Below are 17,008 nucleotides of genomic sequence, written 5' to 3' on the forward strand. Positions count from 1 at the left end.
AGCCCTGCAGCAGCCTGCGATGGGCAGTACCGTGGGGCCAGCCCAGCCTGGGCTGGGCAGAGGGCATGGAGGTGGGCAGAGGACGGGGAGGTGGGAGAGCTGGAGGGCAGCTGGGCTGGGCTGGAAGGTGGCCAGCAGAGAGAAACACCCACGTCAAGCTGGGATGTGAGAACATGCAGGGGGAGGACATGCACAGATAGAGCAGGAAGGTGGCCCAGGGCCTTCCTCACCTCCAGCCTCTCTTGCTGGCCATGTCCAACACTTGCTGCTCCCCCCAGGTTTAGGGGTGTGTTTGGCTGCCAGGTCATTTCCATCCTTGTGCTGCGCTCAGGGCATGTGTCAAGGGAACAGCCAGCCCTGCTGGCCTCTGTACTGGGCCAGAGCCTTGCAGAGCTGGAGCAGGGCTGTCTGCAGAGCCCCCCATGGGACATGGCTAGGTCAGGGCAGGAGCTGGGGGGTACAGGAGGCTCCAAAGGCAGGAGGGCCATTGTGGGAAAGGACCCTGAGGGTGACGTTGGGATTGTAACGGGAGGAGCTTGACCCAGCCCTGAACGTGCGCTGCTATGTGTGGTGCCTTGGCAGCATGGCTGTGGGACCATGTGTGGGGCAGTGGGTCTGGAATGCTGCAGGGACAGGGTGCTGAGAGGGGCCACAAAGCAGCTGCCACGGGGTCACAACAAGGAGAGGCTCCAGAAATGAAACCTCTTATGGTGTTGGAGGTATGATTTTAGCAGTGGCAGAGCTCATATGGAGTTGGTGTTTTCAGGAAAAGTCGGGGTCAAGAGAAGAACTTTGATTGCTGGACTGGAGAACAAGAATGAAGAAGGGAAATGCAGGGCTGCTGCTGACTGAGGAGGCTGATTTAATGACAGCAGGCAAAGCTGTACTTGAGGTTCAGTGTGTCTTCTTGCCAGAGTCCTTACTGAAAAGCTCTCCAGGATTCTCTACTCAGAGAAGGGGCTCAAGGAGGACAAGAAAACCTATTGACCAGAAATTCAATAAGCCCAGCCCCAGCACATGCTTCCTGTTTGGGAGCTGCCCAGAGGGAAAGGTCTTGTTGGACAAGGAGCTGGGCAGCAGACAGCTGTATGCCCTGACAACAAGGGAGGCCAGCAGATTCCTGGGCTGTACAACCAGGGGCACGGCCAGGACTTGGAGGGTGGCACAATGCTGCATCCATTCAGATCCCCCACACAGGAAAGAATTCAGCGAGCTGGAGCAGATTTACTAAAGGGCCCCCAGGATGGTCAGGGGCTTCAGGCCCTGTGAGGAGAGACTGATGGAGCTGGGCCTGTCCAGCCTGCAGAAGGGAAGGCTGAGGGGACCTCACTGCAGCCTGCCGGTGCCTGTGAGGAGGTCATGCAGAACACAGGGCCAGGTGGAGCACAGCGGGAGGATGACAGACAACGGGTGTTGGGTGAAACCAGAGGTGCCAGGCCTGGAGCTAAGGCACAGATTTCTCACCCAGCTCACCCAGGGCTCGTCCTGAGCAAGGCAGCCACAAGACCTGCTTGCCCTCCTGCCTGCCCTGTGCCATTAGGTGGCTGTAACAGAGGGGACCCCCAGCCAGCCCCTCGATGGGGCTCTGCCAGCCCCTCGCCCTCCCCTCTGCAGTGACGTCATTTCTGCCCAGGGGGCTCTCTGATGCGTGGGATGATGTCATAGTGCCTGCCGGCCAGCCCTTCTGAGGGCCAATCAGAATGCTGCAGTGGCAATGACCTCACTCCAGCCCCTTCCCACAGCCTGCCTCTCCCCTTCCCCTATCCCCTGTCTAGATCCCACAGACAAAAGTCGGTGTTACACAGCAGCTTTGCAGTGGTGGCCTCCATGTTGGTTTTGCCAGGAGGACATCTGCCCAAGTGCCAAAAGGACCTACTACTACCAAGATGCCTTTGGTGTTTCAAGCTGTCACTGGCAGGGGTCTTGCAAAGTCTTTCTGCAGTTATGCCCAGAGACCATCACTCCATTGGTCCTGAGCTGGGGCTTTCACTTCAGCTGAACCTGTGTTGGTCATGGCAAAAGAAAGACGACTCTTACAGCTGTGCTCTGCATCCTCCTTCATGGCAGGGCACCACTCAGTGCCTTTCACTCTGCTCACAGTGTTTGTCTTAGCTCATGGATGAACTGAACTAGATCTGCTTGAGTCTTCTGAGGCCCAATGCAAGGCTATTGCCTGCTGTACCTACAGCACAATAACTATTACTTTCCCTTACTGTACAGATTGACCCAATAGATCTGTTCATATTAATGCCTTTTAATTTCCCTAGTTGGAAGGGGACATATTCTCAGACTGGGGCAAGCTGCTGGGCTCTGCCACAGCCACTCAAAGTCACCTGCTCTTGAGTCTTTCAGACTGAGTTTATCACACATGACCCAGCACGAGTTTCTCGGGGGTCTCAATGGCCATTTCAAGTGTAGTGAACTCCAGGAAACCACTGGCAAGTATGCCAGGATGCATGGTGCCAGCCCACGGGAATCCCTTGCACAACGTATGGTCTTATCCAGGCCATAGTCTTCAGTTCCCAGACTGCAGTGGCTGCCTTCCAATGAGAGTGATTTAACATCAGACTCATAGAACCATAGAACCATGGAGCCATGCAGACTGGAAAATACCTCTCAGATCATCAAGTCCAGCCATTTACCTAACACTGCCATGTCTATCCCTAAAAGATATCCCTAAGCACCACATCTACGTGTCTTCTGAATACCTCCAGGGATGGCCACTCCACCACATCCCTGGGCAGCCTGTTCCAATGCATCACAACCCTTTCAGGGAAGACATTTTTTCCCAATATCCAGCCTAAACCTCCCCTTGTGCAACTTGAGGCCATTTCTTCATGTCCTGTGTCTGGCCCCAGTACTGAGCCATGGGGGACACCACTTGTGACTGGCCGCCACTTGGATTTAACTCAGGGAAACAGAGTAAAACCTTTACCAAACCTTAGGCAGACAACATCCACAGCCTCTCCCTCATGCACTAAGTGCATCACCTTTTCGTAGGAGAACAGGTTCATCAAGCAGGACCTGCCTTCCATAAATCCATGCTGACTGGGCCTGATCACCTGTATATTGTCCTGTATATGTAGTATGATGGCACTCAAAATAATCTGCACCATAACTTTCCCCGGCACCAAAGTCAGATTGACAGGCTTGTAGTTCCCTGGGTCCTCCTTCTGGCCTTTCTTATAGATGGGTGTCATATTTGCTAACCTACACTTGACTGGGACCTACCCTGGTTATCTTCCACACACTCCAGAGACCTCCTAGACTGTTTCTTCTCTTCTGTGTTGTCTTTCCAGCAGACATCTGGGAAGTTGAAGACCCCCACCAGACTGTATTTTCAGTAACCAAGTCAGTATCGGCCAGTGTGTGAGTGGATCTAGGACATCGGATGCATTACACGCACTCCAGTCTTTGATTCAATAACCTGCAATGCTCTAGGACAGAAATCACTGAGTACAAGCCAGCATGTCAAAGCTCTTTTGTGTTTGTATAAGCATTTGCATACTCCAAACTCACCTCTAGAAGAGTCTGAAACACTCCAGGCACCCACAATTGACATAAGCAATAGCAGAATTACTGCAGACTTTTGCAAGGAGTCCCAGAAGTGCCTTTCCCTGATGACCAGCTCTGGAGAAGGCCTTGGGTTGCTTAGCTTGCATGGAATGCCAGTGGATAATGGAAAGCAAGAGAACCAACACTTTGCGTATCTCTGGGCCCTAAGTGTGAATGCCTCTCACAGAGGTTGCCCAGGTGACATGTGGCAGTGATAGCTTCTGCCGAGAGGCAAAAACCCTCTCTCAACTGAAGGAACGAGGAACAAAGCCTTCATCCCATTTCACTGATCTCACAGTAATACCCAGTCACAAAGCTGCCAGGCTTTTACCATGACTGTGTCAGTGTGCTGCTCTGTCAAGCAACAAGTAGCATTTCAGGAGAATTCATCCCTATTGCTTATTCTGCAATTAATGGTCACTTTTCTGACCCTGTCAGGCTTTTCATGCACACCACCTTTTCTTTGTGGTGTCTCCTTTCTAGGGAGCAATAACCCCAAGCACAAGCACCAGTATGTGATAAATTAGCGGTGGTTTGTTCATTGTCATTGAGGAATTTGAAGAATCCGTTGAGGAGATAAGGTTGCACAACTTAACGACCTTGATAAGGGGAAGGATTAATCAAGCAGATAGCAGGAGGAGGTGTTGGGTAGACACCCTTAAGTGACACCAGGCTTCGCCGCGGGACATCCTTTTTTGCCGCTTCACCTCCCCCGCTTGAACATGAGCACAATGCTAATCACCGGTAAAAAAAAAAAAAAAAAAAACACAACGACCCCCCTCTCAACAATAGACTGCGCAGCTTCAGCCAGTTCAACAAGTCCTGAGAAGCCGGAATTCGACTGCTATAAAACAGCAACCCTAGAAAGGGAAGTTGCGTGCTGTTGCGGAGCGGAGACTCCCTAGCCGCCCAGCGCTGTTTTGCTTGTTGGCTGCTTACTTAATAGAAATCATTTGTATTATTGGACACGACCCTCTCTGTCAATTAATTGAGAGCTAATTTATAACAAATTTGGTGCCGTGACTCAGATGAAGGCAATTTGATTGAAGAAGCTCTCCGGAGGGGGCGCCCCGCCGATTTCGGCGGCCTCTGTTGAGAGTGATTTTCACTCAAACCCTTCACCGACGAACCCTAAAATTAGCAACAAGCAAATAAAACCGGCAACCCCAAGTAATCTTTGTGCACGAAGACCGAACGAAGACCCACGGGGTGGGTAAGTATAGGCCGGTGTTCCATTCGGTTGGGGTTGGGTATCCCGGAGCATAACGCCTGAGACATCCAGAGATGTCCTGTGTGAGACGTCCAGTGGGACGAGGCGAGTGCGTACCCCTCAGTAGTGCGGTTCCCACATCCCGCCAGGGACTGGGCCACGAAAAGGGCGAAGCGTTGTGTGTGTGTGTGAAGGTGCTCCGGAAGATGGGACAGAAGAAAAGTAGGCCTTCTGGTCCTATGGGTAAGGGAAACTCTAGTGTGAGTTTACCAAATAGTCCACTGGGACTAATGATTAAAATGATTAGTGATTCCCCTTCTAGGCGGGGAAAGAGTAAACTAAAGTGAATATGCACACCTTTGGATTAACTCAGAAACTGGAGCTAATCTGTATCTCCTAAAAGGGAGATGTGGCACCACCTCCCTACAAGAAGGGAAAGGGAGATGTGGCACCACCTCCCTACATAACCCCTCCTATGCCCACGGCCCTCTTCCTTCCAGAACCTGCTGATCCCCAATTTTCAGGGGAGTCAGATAGTGAGATTGACACCAGTGCTCAAGGGCCAGTAATTAGGAGTCAAACTAAGTAACAAAAACTTGCCAGACATCCCGACTCAGGCAGGAAACAGATGGACAAAAAGGACACAAATTAGCTCAGACTGATAAGGACATTGCAAACTTGCAAAATCACTACATTCTAGATAAACGGTGAGAAGTATGCTATGAGGAAGACATACGGCCTTCCTCCCAAAGACCACTGCCCACATCCTGAAGACCCCTGCCCACAATTCTTGGAAGAATCTGCGCAAACACAAAGAACTGATAAGCTAATTTGTATAAGAAGCGTGAGTAGGTGGGTTTAGGTAATTAATATGTATAGGTGTTAATTGAATATTCGTTGTTCTGCTGTGAGATAGTTTGTCACTTTGGGTATGCACATTAGGTGGAAGGATCCCCCATGCATCCAGCGCTGACAATAAAGAATACTTCGTCACTAAGAAGAAATTTTGACTTTGTTCTTTAAATCAATCTGGCATCCCAGATGGGACAACCTCTCTGCCCGGCTGCAGGACCCGCTGGGAATAGGACTCCCTAGGGTACCCCCGGGATTTCCCGGAGGGACTCCTTGACTCAACAGATCACTGCGGGGGCAGACAAGGACCCCATCGCTGTAAGTGACGGTATTCTTTATTTTGGTTTGTTTGTTTGGTAGACCGGTCATTTGGTGCTGCCTATAAGTCGGGAGGTAACCTTCTGCAGGGTAGTGTTGGTGTATACTTTTGTGGCTAGCACCTTAAGTATACGTTGGATCTGTGTTGGTGGCATTTAATTGCCGTTGGGAACCTTGGCAAAAGGTTTGCCTTTAAGGTTCACTTGGTACTGTGTTACTTATTTCGGTTTTCTACCTAGTGAATGCAGAATTTGACTCTGTTGTTATTGCGATTTTAGCTATATTTTAGGTAATAATAATAGTTTCTTGGTGTTGCTGTAAAAAGATACCAACGTGCTGCATTTTGTAAGTGTTAAAGGGGTATCTTGAAAGTGTGAATTGAAAAAAAAAAAATGGAAGGAAAACAAAATGGTGGAATTGTAAAGAAAAGTCCTTTAGGATGTGTTTTAAGTCATTGGAAGGATATTGGAGGGTCCGCTGGTGGAAGCATGAACAGAAAAACATTGATAAAATATTGTAATCAATGGTGGCCGCTTTGTGGAGAAAATTGGCCTTTTAATGGAACTTTATACTATAATACTTTGTTAAAGTTAATGTTTTTGAGGAGAGAAGGGAAATGGGATGAAATGTTGTATACTGCTATGTTGTTTCAGCATGCTGGAGGGAAAAGGTATGGAATTAAGTTGGCCTCTGACTGAGTTTTTGGTGCTGGCATTAGAAAAGTACAGGCTGGAGAAAGATAAAGGAAGTGTTAAAAGGGTTGTTGAAGGTGTTAAAGGTGTGGCATGTAGCATTTGATAAAGCTGTTTGAAGTTGAATGAGCAGGGAAAGAGGATGTAGGGATGTTAATAGTTCTGCCTCAACCCGAGGCTGAGATCTCAAAATCATGGGTGTGAGCCCTCTGGGGCAGAGGGACCATGATGGGTCCGAAAGAGTTGTCATGGAAACAGAAAAGCAGTTAATTCTTAAAACAACCTGAGTTCACATGTGAGCTCAGATTGCCAATGGGATCGCTCAGGGAACTTTCAACGATTGCATTCCCCTGACCGACCCCCCCCAACTGAGACCCTAATCACCCCGGAAATTATGAACGAATATACAGAAATCTGGTTAAATTGGGAATTGAGAATTTGTTCCAACAAGATCCAAAAGAAATCCCTATGGAATTTTTGAACCAACTTTTGAAAATGCAATAAAAAATAATAATATAAAAAAATAAAAAAAAAATTGGACCTGGTTTCAGAAAACAGAGGTAATTGGCTAGCCTCTTTCTAGGGCAATTAACCCACTGATATCAGAAAGAAGTTGTCTTCGGCTGCAGGATAAATTCACAACAGTCAGGAATAACGGGGACCTGGGGCATCTACCCTAGCAGGTCCACTGGTTGAAATAAAGCTAGGGAACAAAGAGAGGGCCTTGAATTTTTGTTGGTCAAGGGAACTTCTTTCTCTGTGTTAATTACTCTGTAAATGTAATAGGAGCAACTGGCTAACAGGAAAAGGCATTTATTTATTTATTTATTTATTTATTTATTTATTTATTGCAATGCTTGAAATTTAAATTGGGAAAAATGATTGGAATTACAAAATGAGAAAAATAGTCAAGTTTGGTTCATGGTACTAGATTTAAAGGATGACTTCTTCTGCCTGCCCATGGCAAATGAAAAACAGAAACTCTTTGTCTTTGAATGGGAAAATCCTAATAGAGGACGGAAAACTCAGATTACTTGGACAGTGTTACCACAGGGGTTCAAAAAAAAACTTCACCATATTCAGGAAACAACTAGCCTGTGATCTTGAAGTTTTGACAGACTCCTTCGGGAAAAGGGGACACTGTTGCAATACACAAATTATAGCTACTGAAGAAGAAGAGGAACGCGTATCATGGACTATTAGTTTACTAATATTATTTTTTTTCGGCACTAATACTATGAACCTAGCCTCTTTCCTCAGTAGCTGTTTCCAGATCGCCAGATCTTGCATCAAGACCATGAACACTCCAGCTGACCAGACTTCTAGGAAACACCCCTAGAAGATGTGGAGGATTGGTACATAGATGGCAGCAGCTTCGTCCGCCAGGGATTTTGCTTCACAGGATATGTGGTAACAAACATCAGCCCAAAAGGTGGAAATCATCACCTTGATAATAGCTCTTGAGCTGGCAAACATTTGGACAGATGTGAAATACACCTTTAGTGTGGTGCATGTACACGGGGCAATTTGGAAGGAGAGAGGACTTTTATCTTCCTCAATTAAACATGCAGATCAGTGGGGAATGATTACGTTGTAGTGAAGCGGGCGACTGGCCAATCTGAAATATTGTATTTCTGCAAACCATTGAAATATAAATATGGGAAACAGTGGGGCATTCACAAGTTCCTATACATGCCCAACTCCCAGAGTCACTCCTAGGGAGAGATTTATTGGAAAGACTGGGGCATAGAAGGGATTGAATGTAATTGTTCGGAGGAGGAGAGTCCGCCTTATAGGAACTGTTACAGGCATGGCCCAGCTAATTCTTTATGGTCTGATGGGCACGACCCCCTCCCCTTGTTTTGTTTTACTACTGTAGAAAAGGAAAAGATGACACAAATGGGGATTCGAGAAAATGAAAAAGGAAAATGGGTACTACCTGATGGACGAGAAGTGTTACCAAAATCAGTAGCTATGAGGGTGCTATGGAGATTTCATGAACAAATGCATTGGGGTGCTCAGGCGTTGGTAGATCAATTCGCCACTAAGTATATGTGTATAGGGATATATAACATAGCAAATGGAATTGTTAATGGGTGTATGACTTGTCGGAGGGTAAATGCTAAAAATATGAGAAAAAGGGTTCCGGGAGGATGAGAATTAGCCCACTGACCCTTTGCAAGAATTCAATTGGACTTTACCGAACTTCCAAAAACAGGAAGATATAAATATTTGCTGGTAATCATAGACCATCTTACAAATGTTGTTGAAGCATTTCCCATGACAAGGGCTACAGCACAAACCGTAGTGAAAACATTGTTAGAAAACATAATTCCCCGATATGGGATTGTAGAAGCAATAGATTCTGATAGGGGACCACACTTTGTGTCAAAAGTATCTCGTGACACAATGAAAGCTTTAGGAATCAAATGGGAATATCATATTCCCTGGCATCCTCAGAGCTCGGGGAAAGTAGAACAGATGAACGGGGAAATTAAAAAGCAACTTACTAAATTAATGTTAGAAACAAAAACCTCTTGGATAAAGTGCTTGCTGTTAGCTTTGTTAAGTATACGTGTAAAGCCCAGGACTGATCTGGGAATCTCCCCTTTTGAAATGCTATATGGTATGCCTTATGATCTTGAGATACCCCTTGATCATCCCCACCTACAAGATGATCAATTAAAACCTTACCTCACACAATTGATAAATAGACGCAGGGAATTACAGAAAAAGGGTTTAATTGCGCAACGTCCCCCTTTGGATATGGCAATTCACAGGATACAGCCCGGTGATAAGGTCCTGATAAAGACTTGGAAAGAAGTTACATTAACACCACAATGGGAAGGCCCCTATGTTGTTTTGCTTACTACAGAAACAACCATCCGGACTGCAGAGAAAGGATGGACACATGCCAGCTGTGTTAAAGGACCCATCTGTGACGAGAAGTGGGAGGTCGCTCCAGGGAACAAAGACCTGAAGCTCACATTGTGACGAACCCGATAGGTATCGTGGGTTAAGGTAAAGGCTCTCCCCTGAAGAACACTACTGCTGCCAAGAAGAACTAAAACCCTCATAGTTGGCTGCAACCCAACTGACGAGCGAGGCAGAGGAGTGAATAGTGGGGAAAAATGAGCCTCAGCCATTCCTATTGGTACTTGGAGGTTCTCGCAGTGATTTCATCCTGCATAGCGACTCAACACCATCCGCACCAACCTTTTAAGTGGAGCCTGATCCAATGGGAAAGTCAAAAAGTCATACAGCAAATCACTACGGCTGGTGCCCCTAGTTTTAAGACTGACCTTTGCGACCTAACGACTGTGGGACCAATGTGTAATAATCAGTCGGATTTTTATATGTGTCCAGCCTCTAATCCGGGAAGAGGTTACTGTAATTATCCAAATCATTATTATTGCGCTCATTGGGGTTGTGAGACTATTGCCTCAGGATGGGAACCCGGGGCAGGTAGGGATACGTACCTCACCGTACAGTTTGGACCACTGGGCTGTGGCCACCAGAATAAAATTCAGGCAGTCTATCACCGAGGGGCTGGAACCCGGCAAAAGGGGAACTGCAAATTCCTGTGGGTGAATGTGACTGACCAGAGATGGTTCCTTGGGAAAACATGGGGTGTAAGATATCATGAATCTGGGACTGATAGAGGAGGGCTAATATTAATAAAGAAGGAAAAACCCGAAACTTCCAAGGTAATCGGGCCTAATAAAGGGTTATTAGAGGAAGGTTTGGTTGTCCAGACCGTAAAGATAGTTGGGACTGCCCAACCTACTACGGTGTTTTTTAGTGAGTCGACAAAGTTATCCTTTCCCACACTGCCTCCTAGCATTGTGAAAAGGAAAAAGGTTGTACCCGAGAATAATATGGAGAAAGTTATAAATGCTAGTTTCCAGGTACTAAATCAAACTAATCCTGAGATAACTGAAGGGTGCTGGCTATGTGTAAGTTTTAAGCCCCCATATTATGAAGCTATAGGAGATATGGGGAGGTCTGAATATTCAAATGAGTCAAATCCTTCCAAGTGCAGTTGGGGTCAGGAAATCGGGATAACCTTGACTCAAGTGACGGGAAAAGGTAGATGTATCGGCACAGTTCCAAGAGATAAAAATGATCTGTGCCATACCACCGAAAAAAAATGGACCAAACGCACAAATGGTTAATTCCTGCAAATAACACTAAATGGGTATGTTCATTGTTGGGAGTCACTCCTTGCCTGTCTTTAAAATTGTTCAACACATCTCATGATTTTTGCATACAGGTGGTAATTATGCCAAGGATTCTATACCACTCTGAAGAGTATATGTATACCCGTCACACAGTGAATGAATACCATCTGGTAAAAAGGGAGCCTATTACGGCCGTCACCTTAGCCACTTCAACAGCCCTCGGGGCTGCAGGTGCAGGGACTGGAATTGCTTCCCTGATAAAGCAAAGCCAGGAATTTACTTTTCTACGCATTGCTGTAGATGAAGATCTGGCCCGTATAGAGCAATCAATAACAGCTCTGGAAAAATCGGTTAGGTCATTATCCGAAGTGGTACTCCAAAACCGTAGAGGGTTGGATTTGATTTTCTTACAACAAGGAGGACTGTGTGTAGCCTTACATGAAGAATGTTGTGTATATGCAGATCATACTGGGTTGGTAAGAGATACAATGACTAAATTGCGGGAAGGATTAGAAAAACGCAAAAAGGGAAAATGAGGCTCGTCAGAATTGGTATGAATCATGGTTTAATTATTCACCTTGGCTTACCACACTATTGTCAACTATACCGGGACCTTTATTGCTAATAATAATAACATTGACTTTTGGACCATGTATTTTCCATAGAGTAATTGCAATTGTAAAAAGTCGATTAGAAGCTGCTCATCTTATGCTTGTGCGTGCTAAGTATGAATCTCTTGACACGGAGGAGGACGACGCAGAAACTTTGATGTTCAGCAAGCAAAAATTCAATGAACAAAATATGTTAGAAAAAGAAAAAGGAGGGATTGTGATAAATTAGCGGTGGTTTGTTCATTGTCATTGAGGAATTTGAAGAATCCGTTGAGGAGATAAGGTTGCACAACTTAACGACCTTGATAAGGGGAAGGATTAATCAAGCAGATAGCAGGAGGAGGTGTTGGGTAGACACCCTTAAGTGACACCAGGCTTCGCCGCGGGACATCCTTTTTTGCCGCTTCACCTCCCCCGCTTGAACATGAGCACAATGCTAATCACCGGTAAAAAAAAAAAAAAACACAACGACCCCCCTCTCAACAATAGACTGCGCAGCTTCAGCCAGTTCAAGTCCTGAGAAGCCGGAATTCGACTGCTATAAAACAGCAACCCTAGAAAGGGAAGTTGCGTGCTGTTGCGGAGCGGAGACTCCCTAGCCGCCCAGCGCTGTTTTGCTTGTTGGCTGCTCACTTAATAAAAATCATTTGTATTATTGGACACGACCCTCTCTGTCAATTAATTGAGAGCTAATTTATAACACAGTACACTCTGAGTAGAGGGGTAGGATCACCTCCCTTGGCCTGCTGGCAACACTCTTCTGAACGTACCCCAAGATCCCCTTGGCCTTCTTGGTCACAAGGGCACGTTGCTAGCTCATGGTCAGCCTGCTGTCCACCAGGACTCCCAGGTCCCTCTCTGCAGAGCTGCTCAATTGCAGATCAGTCCCCAGGCTCATCTCTCCAACCTGCTGAGGTCCCTCTGAATGGCAAAACAGCCCTCTGGGGTATCAGCCCCTCCTCCCAGCTTTGCGTCATCAGCAAAGTTTGTGAGGGTGCACATCATCCACTTTACTGATGTTTGAACAACAAAGAGGCACGTCGGGTAGCTCTGCACAACCTGGAAGGGCAACTCCTGCTGCAAAAATCAGTCAGCACAGTGTTTAGAGAGGGCCATTTAATGTTTCCTTTGTCTACTTCCAAGTGAGTTCCCCAAGAGAGACCCTGCTACCTTCCAGGAACTGTGAGCCCTTGACACCAAGGGCCATATGCAGGGAGCCTGGTGGTGGGCAGAGCAAGGGAGGCCTTGGGCTGGGCCTCTGCTGCTGAGCTGGGCCGGGCTCCTGGGCCCAAGGGGAGCTCCTGGCAAGCAGACAGTGCTGTAGAAACACAGCTCTGCCCAGGAGCAGGTCCTCTGCACAGCGCAGCAGGGCTGGGGGCACTGAGTGCAGCTGGCACAGGGACGGTAGTGAAGGGAGAGAGAGGTTACAGGCTGTGTGAATTGAGGGGATACTGAGAGCTCGATGGGGAATCAGTGCTTGCAGCACATTACAGGGTAAGTCTCTGGCAGAAGGAAAATCCAAAAAGGGCAGGCCTCAAGTGCTCTCTTGTCACAGGCTAGCAGCAGGCTCTGCGGCCAGATGCAGAAAGGGGTGGCCAGGGCTGTGGTGCAGAGCAGGGTCCCTGCTGTGCCCCAGGGGCTGTGTGCCGGGGCAGGGCCTCTGCCACCTGCCAGGCTCAGCACTCAGCCTGCCCGGGGAGCTGCCCAGTGCGCTGTGGGGAGAAGTTGCGGGTGGAAGGAGACCCCCAAGCAGGACAGGGTCCTGCTGCTGGCAGGAGGCTGCTGCCTGGGGCAGCCTGCTCTCAGCTCCACATCAAACCAACGGAATTTCAAAGTGAACTTCACTCTCATCTTTACTTAGCCTCTGCTCTGATTTTTGTATTTTTTGGATCACGGGGAATAGAAATAGAAGCTGTTATTTCCAAGAAGAGCCTGACATTCCTAAGGCATCCTAAGGAGGTTTACAAGGACCCCAGTAAGTCCCTTCCTGCCCCTTAGCCCATAGAAAGCTCCACCACCACATGTGCAGTGTCAGCAGGGTCTGCGTGAGCTGGTCTCTAGGATGTGCCCCCAGCAAACTGCCCCTGGGCAGAGCCCTGCTGCCAGGAGGTGTCTGCAGGGCAGAGCTGAGCACCCAGTGGGTGGGATGGGGGCTGTGACCTGCAGGCAGGAGGCGTGGGGACAGAGACCCAGCTGCAGGCAGGGACAGCTGCAGGTAGCAGAGCCGTGGGCAGGGAGGGAGAGGAAGCTGCTCCAATAAACATGGAAAAGGGACTTTTTACATTTCTCTTCCATTCCTGCATTGCTGCTGCCTTCCACAGTACAGCCCCTGGACTCTTCCCCTCCCCCAATATGGACCACCAGAGATATTTGCATGGGAAATTGTTCATGATTCACCTTTGGAGTCAGCGATGTAGCGGATAATTGAGATGCAGCTCAGGCACAGATGCTGCACGTTCTGTCATGCAGATACGTTAATGGAGGAAAAGCCCCCATGTCCCCTCATGACAAGCAGGGTTGTGGAAATGCTTTCTGTGGGGCTGTGAATGAGCTGACTCTGTCTTCAGGTCACCTTGTATTTAGAGTATTCAAAACCTTTCCTGCAAGGGTTTTGGTGGGCTGCAGGCTAACCTCCACTAGCGCACAGCTCTGCCATAGCAGCTCTGTGCTGTCCATGGAGAAGACACCTGAGGGCTAAAGGCATGGAAATGCTGCTGGAAATCTCTACGTGGTAGCTGCAGTGATCCCTCTGTATCCCTTGCTACATGTGGAGAACTGAGAACATCCTCAAGAGAAGAGGAGATTGGAGATTTGCACTTGCAAACTGGATTCCTTTGCTCTCAGCAGTTTCCAGACTCTTCTCAAGGGGAACACCTGAGTCTGATAACTTTGAGCTCAAAGCTGGGCCAGCCCAGAGCAGCTGTGACCAGGACTGAGGGACAGGATGGCTGCCCTCACTCTGATCTAAGGGACAAAGCCCTTGCCTCTCAGCACCCACAAGATTTCACTTGGAGTGCAGCAGTAATGCCAAGGACTTCCAGAGTCCCCTGCTCCCAGTGGCACCATCTGGTAGCATCAACCAGAGCTCTATCAAGGCACCTGCAGCAGTTCTCCTGAAAGGGGAGAAGAAGTTTTGAGGTTGAACAATAAATAGAGTAGGTTTCGCATACAGGGTTGGGCTGTATTAATGTATGTAATGTATGCAAATCTATGTAATTTGATGTATATGTGTGTATTAATGTATGTAAATGTATGTAATACATTTATATATTTCTCTCCTCAGACAGGTCCCCGTGCCCAGAGGAATCAAATGTCCAACAGCAGCTCCATCACCGAGTTCCTCCTCCTGGCATTTGCAGACACACGGGAGCTGCAGCTCCTGCACTTCGTGCTCTTCCTGGGCATCTACCTGGCTGCCCTCCTGGGCAATGGCCTCATCCTCACAGCCATAGCCTGTGACCACCGCCTCCACATCCCCATGTACTTCTTCCTCCTCAACCTTGCCCTCCTTGACCTGGGCTGCATCTCCACCACTCTCCCCAAAGCCATGGCCAATTCCCTCTGGAACACTAGGGCCATTTCCTATGCAGGATGTGCTGCACAAGTCTTTCTGTTTGTCTTTTTGATGTCAGCAGAGTATTCTCTTCTCACCATCATGGCCTATGACCGCTACGTTGCCATCTGCAAGCCCCTGCACTACAGGATCCTCCTGGGCAGCAGAGCTTGTGCCCAGATGGCAGCAGCTGCCTGGGGCAGTGGTTTTCTCAATGCTGTGCTGCACATTTTTAACACCTTTTCACTACCACTCTGCCAAGGCAATGCTGTGAACCAATTCTTCTGTGAAATCCCCCAGATCCTCAAGCTCTCCTGTTCACAGTCCTTCCTCAGTGAAGTTTGGGTTCTTGTGGGTAATGTTTTCATCGACTTTGGGTGTTTTGTATTCATTGTGCTCTCCTATGTTCAGATCATCAGGGCTGTGCTGAGGATGCCCTCTGAGCAGGGGCGGCACAAAGCCTTTTCCATGTGCCTCCCTCACCTGGCTGTGGTCTCTCTCTTTATCAGCACTGTCATGTTTACCTACCTGAAGCCCCTCTCCAACTCCTCCCCATCCCTGGACCTGGTGGTTGCAGTTCTGTACTCAGTCATGCCCCCAGCAGTGAACCCCTTTATCTACAGCATGAGAAACCAGGAGCTGAAAGTTGCACTGAACAAAGTGATTGCATTTACATTTTTCACTGCTGGCAAACTTATCACATGTCTCCACAAATGACTCACAGTATATTCATGACAGTCTTGTTATTATTATTATCATTGTTATTATTATTGTATTATTATTGCTGTTGTTGTTTTTGTTGTTGTTAAGTACCATTGTGATGTTCCAACACACATTTGGCTTTGTCTCATTCCATCTGAAATATCAACTTGCTCTCTTTCTCTGTAGCCCCCATCACATATGTGTGCCACTGGGACTGAGCTAACTATCTCATAGTATCTGTTTGATATCTCGGCTTCTACAGGCAAATGAGATGTCTGCAGTCTCCATGGAGGAAATGTGGACCCAGTGGGCACAGGGAAGGTGGGGCTGGAAAAGGTTTCATGTCATCCTCAGGCACAAAGGAATGGCACAAAGCTGAACCAGGGGAGGTTCAGACTGGACATTAGCAAAAATTTCCTCACCATGAGGGTGGTCAGACAGGTGGTGGTTTTACTCAGGTGGGCAGCTGAGCTCCACCTGGGCCGCTCTCTCACTCCCCCTCCTCAAGGGGAAAGGGGGAGAAAATACAATGAAAAGGGCTCAAGCGTTGAGATAAGGACGAGGAGATCGTGCAGTAACTATCGTGACAGGCAAAACAGACTCAGCATGGGGAGACAGTAAGATTTATTGCCTATTACTAACAAGCTAGAGAAGTGAGAAACAAAGGAAAGAAACCAAAAGCACCTTCCCCTTACCTGCCCTCTCTCACCTCCTCCCCCCAAGCGATGCAGGGGAACAGGGGGAATGACAGTTATGGTCAGTCTATAATGCTTCTCTGCCGCTCCTTCTCGGTCACTCTCGTCCCCTGTGCTGTGGGGTCCCTCCCACGGGACGCAGTCCTTGCTGAACTGATCCAGTGTGGGCTTCGAACAGGCAGAATCTCTTCAAGAGCTGCTCCAGATATGGGTTCGTACCATGGGGTCCAACCCTCGGGAGCAAACTGCTCCAACCTGGGTCCCCCGCGGGCAGCAGCTCCTGCCAGATCACCTGCTCCTGCGTGGGCTCCTCTCCACAGGCTACAGGTATGGCCCAGAATCTGCTCCAGCAGGGGTCTTCCACAGGCCGCAGCCTCCATCAGTGTAGGCCTGCCTGCTCCAGTGTGGTCTCCTCCATGGGCTGCAGCATGGAACCCTGCTCCACCATGGTACTCCATGGGCTACAGGTGGACATCCTGCTTCACCACGTTCCTCACCATTACTTCTCCCTGAATTCTCTCCCTACTTCTTCACTGACCTTGGTGCCTGCAAGGCTGATCCTCACTCCTCTCACTCTCCCAGCTGCTGTGTGGTACACCTTTTTTTTTTTTTTTTTTTTTTTTTTTTTTTTTTTTTTTT

General features: G+C 48.1%; 1 protein-coding gene across 1 annotated transcript; it reads left to right on the forward strand.

Annotated features, from left to right (window-relative positions):
- Positions 1-14,729: 14,729 nt before the first annotated feature.
- Positions 14,730-15,792, forward strand: LOC118159572 (olfactory receptor 14A16-like). The gene has a single exon (XM_035314151.1). It carries the CDS (start codon positions 14,730-14,732, stop codon positions 15,687-15,689), a length of 960 nt encoding a protein of 319 aa, XP_035170042.1. The 3' UTR covers positions 15,690-15,792.
- The last annotated feature ends 1,216 nt before the right edge of the window (positions 15,793-17,008 follow it).

Source organism: Oxyura jamaicensis, unplaced genomic scaffold, assembly GCF_011077185.1.
Source record: "Oxyura jamaicensis isolate SHBP4307 breed ruddy duck unplaced genomic scaffold, BPBGC_Ojam_1.0 oxyUn_random_OJ71079, whole genome shotgun sequence".
Lineage (NCBI taxonomy): Eukaryota > Metazoa > Chordata > Aves > Anseriformes > Anatidae > Oxyura > Oxyura jamaicensis.

Bases quoted from the DNA above. Each gene is read 5' to 3' on its own strand.
- LOC118159572 (XM_035314151.1), top strand. From the start codon at position 14,730: ATGTCCAACAGCAGCTCCATCACCGAGTTCCTCCTCCTGGCATTTGCA.